General features: G+C 35.4%; 1 protein-coding gene across 1 annotated transcript; it reads right to left on the bottom strand.

Moving 5' to 3' along the window:
• Positions 1–2,544: 2,544 nt before the first annotated feature.
• LOC138903776 (uncharacterized) lies at positions 2,545–5,044 on the bottom strand. Its single transcript, XM_070192344.1, has 2 exons — positions 3,025–5,044; positions 2,545–2,555 (listed from the first exon to the last, which is right to left on the bottom strand). The coding sequence occupies exons 1-2, from the start codon at positions 4,064–4,066 to the stop codon at positions 2,545–2,547; spliced, it is 1,053 nt and encodes a 350-aa protein (XP_070048445.1). The 5' UTR covers positions 4,067–5,044.
• Between the last annotated feature and the right edge of the window lie 3,900 nt (positions 5,045–8,944).

Raw genomic sequence — 8,944 nt, 5'->3', positions numbered from 1 at the left:
TGGTAGTTCATGCCACTTAGGTTTCAAAGATGAAAGGTTGGAACATGGGCAATCATTTCCTGGAGGTGGTAGTAGTAATTTTTCTGTTGGCAGGCAGAATTGGAACATGAAATTTAAGGATGCTACCTCTGTTGCTCAAGCAACGGCTGATTTTGCAGAACAAGCAAGTATAGCTGCCAGAGCTGTTGTAGAACTTTCAAGGCAATATTGTATTGATGATGGTGGTTCATGCTACTTAGGTTTCAAGGTTGGAAGGTTGGAACATGGGCAATCATTTCCTGGAGATGGTAATTGTAATTTTTCAGTTGGCAGGTAGAATTGGAACATGAAATTTAAGGATGCTACCTCTGTTGCTCAAGCAGCGGCTGATTTTGCAGAACAAGCAAGCATAACTGCCAGAGCTGTTGTAGAACTTTCAAGGCAATATTGTGTTGATGATGGTGGTTCATGCCACTTAGGTTTCAAAGATGAAAGGTTGGAACATGGGCAATCATTTCCTGGAGATGGTAATTGTAATTTTTCAGTTGGCAGACAGAATTAAAACATGAAATTTAAGGATGCTACCTCTGCTGCTAAAGCAGCGGCTGAGTTTGCAGAACTTGGTGGCCTAGCTGCCAGAGCTGTTATAGAACTTTCAAGGCAATATTGTGGTGATGATGGTGGTTCATGCCACTTAGGTTTCAAGGATGAAAGGTTGGAACATGGGCAATCATTTCCTAGAGATGGTAATGGTAATTTTTGTATTTGCATGTAGAATTGGAACATGAAATTTAAGGATGCAACCTCTGCTGCTCAAGCAGCGGCTGATTTTGCAGAACAAGCAAGTATAGCTGCCAGAGCTGTTATAGAACTTTCAAGGCAATATTGTATTGATGATGGTGGTTCATGCTACTTAGGTTTCAAGGTTGAAAGGTTGGAACATGGGCAATCATTTCGTAGAGATGGTAATGGTAATTTTTCTGTTGGCGGGTAGAATTGGAACATGAAATTTGAGGATGCTACCTCTGCTGCTCAAGCAGCAACTGAGTTTTCAGAACATGCAAGTCTAGCTGCCAGAGCTATTGTAGAACTTTCAAGGCAATATTATATTGATGATGGTAGTTCATGCCACTTAGGTTTCAAAGATGAAAGGTTGGAACATGGGCAATCATTTCCTGGAGGTGGTAGTAGTAATTTTTCTGTTGGCAGGCAGAATTGGAACATGAAATTTAAGGATGCTACCTCTGTTGCTCAAGCAGCGGCTGATTTTGCAGAACAAGCAAGTATAGCTGCCAGAGCTGTTGTAGAACTTTCAAGGCAATATTGTATTGATGATGGTGGTTCATGCTACTTAGGTTTCAAGGTTGAAAGGTTGGAACATGGGCAATCATTTCCTGGAGATGGTAATGGTAATTTTTCTGTTGGCGGGTAGAATTGGAACATGAAATTTAAGGATGCTACCTCTACTGCTCAAGCAGCGGCTGATTTTGCAGAACAAGAGAGCATAACTGCCAGAGCTGTTGTAGAACTTTCAAGGCAATATTGTGTTGATGATGGTGGTTCATGCCACTTAGGTTTCAAAGATGAAAGGTTGGAACATGGGCAATCATTTCCTGGAGATGGTAATTGTAATTTTTCAGTTGGCAGACAGAATTTAAACATGAAATTTAAGGATGCTACCTCTGCTGCTAAAGCAGCGGCTGAGTTTGCAGAACTTGGTGGCCAAGCTGCCAGAGCTGTTATAGAACTTTCAAGGCAATATTGTGTTGATGATGGTGGTTCATGCCACTTAGGTTTCAAGGATGAAAGGTTGGAACATGGGCAATCATTTCCTAGAGATGGTAATGGTAATTTTTGTATTTGCATGTAGAATTGGAACATGAAATTTAAGGATGCAACCTCTGCTGCTCAAGCAGCGGCTGATTTTGCAGAACAAGCAAGTATAGCTGCCAGAGCTGTTATAGAACTTTCAAGGCAATATTGTATTGATGATGGTGGTTCATGCTACTTAGGTTTCAAGGTTGAAAGGTTGGAACATGGGCAATCATTTCGTAGAGATGGTAATGGTAATTTTTCTGTTGGCGGGTAGAATTGGAACATGAAATTTGAGGATGCTACCTCTGCTGCTCAAGCAGCAACTGAGTTTTCAGAACATGCAAGTCTAGCTGCCAGAGCTATTGTAGAACTTTCAAGGCAATATTATATTGATGATGGTAGTTCATGCCACTTAGGTTTCAAAGATGAAAGGTTGGAACATGGGCAATCATTTCCTGGAGGTGGTAGTAGTAATTTTTCTGTTGGCAGGCAGAATTGGAACATGAAATTTAAGGATGCTACCTCTGTTGCTCAAGCAGCGGCTGATTTTGCAGAACAAGCAAGTATAGCTGCCAGAGCTGTTGTAGAACTTTCAAGGCAATATTGTATTGATGATGGTGGTTCATGCTACTTAGGTTTCAAGGTTGAAAGGTTGGAACATGGGCAATCATTTCCTGGAGATGGTAATGGTAATTTTTCTGTTGGCGGGTAGAATTGGAACATGAAATTTAAGGATGCTACCTCTGTTGCTCAAGCAGCGGCTGATTTTGCAGAACAAGAGAGCATAACTGCCACAGCTGTTGTAGAACTTTCAAGGCAATATTGTGTTGATGATGGTGGTTCATGCCACTTAGGTTTCAAAGATGAAAGGTTGGAACATGGGCAATCATTTCCTGGAGATGGTAATTGTAATTTTTCAGTTGGCAGACAGAATTTAAACATGAAATTTAAGGATGCTACCTCTGCTGCTAAAGCAGCGGCTGAGTTTGCAGAACTTGGTGGCCAAGCTGCCAGAGCTGTTATAGAACTTTCAAGGCAATATTGTGTTGATGATGGTGGTTCATGCCACTTAGGTTTCAAGGATGAAAGGTTGGAACATGGGCAATCATTTCCTAGAGATGGTAATGGTAATTTTTGTATTTGCATGTAGAATTGGAACATGAAATTTAAGGATGCAACCTCTGCTGCACAAGCAGCGGCTGATTAATTCTTCCATATCTGGTTCTCGTATTTCTCTGCAGTTTGAATATATCATTGTCTGTTCTCTTGAATAATAACTCCAAATAGCATTCTGGTTTAGGTAGTTGTTTGCTAGTTCATTTAGTATAGTGGATATTCCGATAATCCTTTTATTTGCATAAAAGTCTGGAATATTAATTTTTTCTATCTCTTCTTGTTCCTCTATTTTTTCTGGTACTAGCATCTCCCTTGTAAGTCCGATCTTGATAACTTGTATGATGGGTTTTATTTCTTCATATAGTATCTCTGCTGTAGCTGAATAGAATCTTATATAGAATAATGTTCCTTTGGTTATTCTTTTATACTGCATAAATGCTCTATATACTTCTGGTATGGTAGCTATTTCTTGTCCTGTCTGTGTATATACTGTGTCTAGTAATCCATAATTGTAGCAAGTGGCTACTAGTTTTGCATTTGTATTTGGTAGTGCTATTAGTTTATTATATCCTGTTAAATAATGAGTAACATAATCTTCATCTGGATTTTGGGTAGTTTGGGATCTTGGATTTTTGTTTAGGAAATTTTGTATTTTGTATATGTTATCTATATATGTACGGGTTATATGGTTGTATGTCTTTTTGGCTTGGTTCAGACTTTCTTTGTAGGTGTTTATCTGTGGTGGTAGGAATATTTCTTTTTGGGTATTTTGGATATTTTTCTGTATGAATGGTTTTGAAAATAAATTATTCATATTTGTATTTGTATATCTAGGTTTGATTTCTTCCTTTTTCTTTGTAGATGAACTACTAGCTGTGCTGCTTCCTGCAACTGCATTTAACAAACCGTTATGAGTTTTTAGGTGTTTCTCAACGTCACCTTCTAGCTCTGGAATTTTAGAGACTTCCGATCGTCTTATCTCCGCATTTTTCAAGTCATGCTGCTGACCACTAGTTGTTTTCTTTAATATCTGTATCTCTTCTTCTATGCTTTCCACTTTTTTACAAAGTGTAGTCATAGCTAAGAGTAGATTTTCCATTGTATTATCTGGTTCAGTTTGGGTAGCTTTGTCTTGATAGATAATCTGCAACAACATTTTTGTTAGTAGTGATTATTTCAATTGTAAATGTAAAGTTTAATATATTTAATACCAGTCTACGTATTTCTTTTGTTGTAACTGAATCTTGTACCTTTCTGGTTATCCACCATTTAACTTGGGTGTTATCTGTTCTTACAATAAATCTGTTGTAAACTATATATGGTTCAAATGCTAATAAACATTTATATAATGCAAATAATTCTTTTCTATTTATTTCCCATCTTTCTTGTGGTTCAGTATAAGATCCTGAATAATATCTACAATGATGTTCTATTTTTTCTTTATCATATTTATATTTAAGAACTCCTCCATAACTATGATTACTCGAATCTGTTTCTACAATGTAAGTAAATTTCTTATTTTCATCTGGGAAGTATAATTTTGGTAGTTTTTTACACAATATTTTAATCTTCTTTATTTGTTCTTTATCTTTTTCATCGAACCCGTATTCTACATCCTTTTTTAGTTTTTTCTGTAGAGGTTTTAGGTTTTCTGCTAATTTAGGTATATATTCTCTTACTTGGTTTACTAATCCTAAAAATGATTGTAATTTCTTTTTTGTATCTATGTTTTCATCAAGATTGATTATTTTTTGTACTATGTGTGTTTGCATTTTTATTCCATTTTTATCTATTTGTATACCTAAAAATTCTATCTGATTCTTCATAATTTCTGCTTTGGTTTTGCTTAAACTTATGCCAGAGTTTTCTATAATGTGTATGAATTTTTCTAATAATCTTATATGTTCATCTTGTGTCCTTGAATATAGTAATATATCGTCTATATATATTATACAATTTTCTAGTTGGTTAAAATAATTATCCATAAAATGTTGGTATCTTCCTGGTGCATTTTTATATCCAAATGGTAAAACATTCCATTCATAAAATCCTTGTGGTACTGTAAATGCTGTTAGTTTTTTAGATTCATCTTCTAGTTTTAGATGGTAAAATCCTGATTTACAGTCAAATTTACTAAAGTAATTATATCCTTGGATTTGTCTTATTTTTAATATCTTATTAGGTATTGGGTAATTATATGTTTTAGTTTTTGCATTTAAATTTCGGTAATCTATAACCATTCTACTTTTTCCTCTTTTTTGTTCATTATGTTTATTTACTATAAATGCTGGACTTGTATGTTTACTATTGCTTTCTTGTATGTAATTGTTATCTAACAATTCTTTTATATGCATTTTAAATTCTGCTAAATCATCAAAGTTATATTTTAAAGGTTTTTGTGTTATTATACTGTTTTCTTCTATTAATTCTATTTTTATTTTTGTTTTATGTTTATTCCATCCTTTTAGAGGGTTATCACTATATAATTTTTCTAATTTATTCTGGATTATTTTTACTTTGTCTATTGTAAATATAATAATTTCTAATTGAGTAGTTGTATTTTTACTTATATTTTCTAATTTTTGTGTGATTTTTTCACTTCCTTTTATCCATTCTGTAGTTTTTCTTTGTTTATTATTTACTCTTTTTGCTCCTACTTTGTTTTTACATTCTTTGCTTTGTAGTTAATCATACTACCTTCATTGTTAAATCCTGTTACTACCATAGGTGTTTTTAATTTTTCCCATTTATCTGTTGGTAAACAATTATATTTACATATACTAGCTTCTGCTCCTGTATCTATCATAGGTGTATAGTATCTATTATAATATCCTTCTACTATGATTTTTGCAAGTATATAAATTTTCATTCTTCTGTTCTTTTTATTATTATTTTCTTATCTTTGTATGTTATGGTTAATTGTTTATCTCCTAGATTGTATGGTTTTACTTTTTCTAACCATTTTATTCCTAATGTAATGTTTTCGTTTTCATTTTCTTGATATATTTTAAATTGTATTATCAAGGGTATTCCTCCAATAATTATTTCTTTTTCTGTTATTTCTTCATTTATTATTAATTCTTTAGGTAATTCTGGGCATAGTTGTTCAGTAGTTATTATTTCAGTTTCTGTTACTAATTCTCTTGTGATATAGTTTTCTTCTTGACCTGTATTTATTAATATCTGATATTTTCTTTGTTCCATGATTCCGGTTATATAGTAATGGTATGGATTTATTTTTTCTTTTGTATTTTTTATTAGATTATTTGGGATTATATAATCTCTTCTTGATGTACTTATTCTCGATGATGTTGGTGTTTCATAAGTTAATTGGTTTGGTATACTTGATGTACTTAATCTTTCTTTTACTATTTCTAAATCTTCTTCCATATCAATTTCTTTATAACTATATTCATTATTGTCAATAACTGTAACTATTCTTTCAAATGGATTTTCTATTTTGATTTTATTAATTTTATTTCTTGCTGCTATTTTATGTTTTGTTGTTAAGACGTATAAATTTTTACATCTAGCTGTAAATATCTTACTTCCAGGTGTTAATTCTATTCCTGACATTTTCCAGTATAATACTAATGATTTATCTATATTCCTTTGAAACCGAAGTGGCATGAACTACCAACATCAACATAATATTGCGTTGAAAGTTCTACAACAACTCTGGCCGCTAGGCTTGCATGTTCTGCAAATTCGTTGCAACTTGAGCAGCAGAGGTAGCATCCTTTAATTTCATGTTCCAATTCTACCTTCCAACAGAAAAATTACAATTACCATCTCCAGGAAATGATTGCCCATGTTCCAACCTTTCATCTTTGAAACTTAAGTGGCATGAACCACCATCATCAACACAATATTGCCTTGAAAGTTCTACAACAGCTCTGGCAGCTATGCTTGCTTGCTCTGCAAAATCAGCCGCTGCTTGAGCAACAAAGGTAGCATCCTTAAATATCATGTTCCAATTCTGCCTGCCAATAGAAAAATTACTACTACCACCTCCAGGAAATGATTGCCCATATTCCAACCTTTCAACCTGGAAACCTAAGTAGCATGAACCACCATCATCAATACAATATTGCCTTGAAAGTTCTACAATAGCTCTGGCAGCTATACTTGCTTGTTCTGCAAAATCAGTCGCTGCTTGAGCAACAGAGGTAGCATCCTTAAATTTCATGTTCCAATTCTGCCTGCCAACAGAAAAATTACTACTACCACCTCCAGGAAATGATTGACCATGTTCCAACCTTTTATCTTTGAAACCTAAGTAGCATGAACTACCATCATCAACATAATATTGCCTTGAAAGTTCTACAACAGCTCTGGCAGCTAGGCTTGCATGTTCTGAAAACTCAGTTGCTGCTTGAGCAGTAGAGGTAGCATCCTTAAATTTCATGTTTCAATTCTACCCGCCAACAGAAAAATTACCATTACCATCTCCAGGAAATGATTGCCCATGTTCCAACCTTTCAACCTTGAAACCTAAGTAGCATGAACCACCATCATCAATACAATATTGCCTTGAAAGTTCTACAACAGCTCTGGCAGTTATACTTGCTTGTTCTGCAAAATCAGCCGCTACTTGAGCAACAGAGGTAGCATCCTTAAATTTCATGTTTCAATTCTGCCTGCCAATAGAAAAATTACTACTACCACCTCCAAGAAATGATTGCCCATGTTCCAACCTTTCAACCTTGAAACCGAAGTGGCATGAACTACCAACATCAACATAATATTGCGTTGAAAGTTCTACAACAACTCTGGCCGCTAGGCTTGCATGTTCTGCAAATTCGTTGCAACTTGAGCAGCAGAGGTAGCATCCTTTAATTTCATGTTCCAATTCTACCTTCCAACAGAAAAATTACAATTACCATCTCCAGGAAATGATTGCCCATGTTCCAACCTTTCATCTTTGAAACTTAAGTGGCATGAACCACCATCATCAACACAATATTGCCTTGAAAGTTCTACAACAGCTCTGGCAGCTATGCTTGCTTGCTCTGCAAAATCAGCCGCTGCTTGAGCAACAAAGGTAGCATCCTTAAATATCATGTTCCAATTCTGCGTGCCAATAGAAAAATTACTACTACCACCTCCAGGAAATGATTGCCCATATTCCAACCTTTCAACCTGGAAACCTAAGTAGCATGAACCACCATCATCAATACAATATTGCCTTGAAAGTTCTACAATAGCTCTGGCAGCTATACTTGCTTGTTCTGCAAAATCAGCCACTGCTTGAGCAACAGAGGTAGCATCCTTAAATTTCATGTTCCAATTCTGCCTGCCAATAGAACAATTACTACTACCACCTCCAGGAAATGATTGCCCATGTTCCAACCTTTCATCTTTGAAACCTAAGTGGCATGAACTACCAACATCAACATAATATTGCCTTTAAAGTTCTACAACAGCTCTGGCCGCTAGGCTTGCATGTTCTGCAAACTCAGTTGCTACTTGAGCAGCAGAGGTAGCATCCTTAAATTTCATGTTCCAATTCTACCTTCCAACAGAAAAATTACAATAACCATCTCCAGGAAATGATTGCCCATGTTCCAACCTTTCATCTTTGAAACTTAAGTGGCATGAACCACCATCATCAACACAATATTGCCTTGAAAAATCTACAACAGCTCTGGCAGCTATGCTTGCTTGCTCTGCAAAATCAGCCGCTGCTTGAGCAACAGAGGTAGCATCCTTAAATATCATGTTCCAATTCTGCCTGCCAATAGAAAAATTACTACTACCACCTCCAGGAAATGATTCCCCATATTCCAACCTTTCAACCTGGAAACCTAAGTAGCATGAACCACCATCATCAATACAATATTGCCTTGAAAGTTCTACAACAGCTCTGGCAGCTATACTTGCTTGTTCTGCAAAATCTACCGCTGCTTGAGCAACAGAGGTAGCATCCTTAAATTTCATGTTCCAATTCTGCCTGCCAATAGAAAAATTACTACTACCACCTCCAGGAAATGATTGCCCATGTTCCAACCTTTCAACCTGGAAACCTAAGTAG

Source organism: Nicotiana tomentosiformis, unplaced genomic scaffold (assembly GCF_000390325.3).
Source record: "Nicotiana tomentosiformis unplaced genomic scaffold, ASM39032v3 Un00001, whole genome shotgun sequence".
Lineage (NCBI taxonomy): Eukaryota > Viridiplantae > Streptophyta > Magnoliopsida > Solanales > Solanaceae > Nicotiana > Nicotiana tomentosiformis.
The sequence above is the reverse complement of the archived record's forward strand: the minus strand, read 5'-3'. Positions and strand labels throughout refer to the sequence as shown.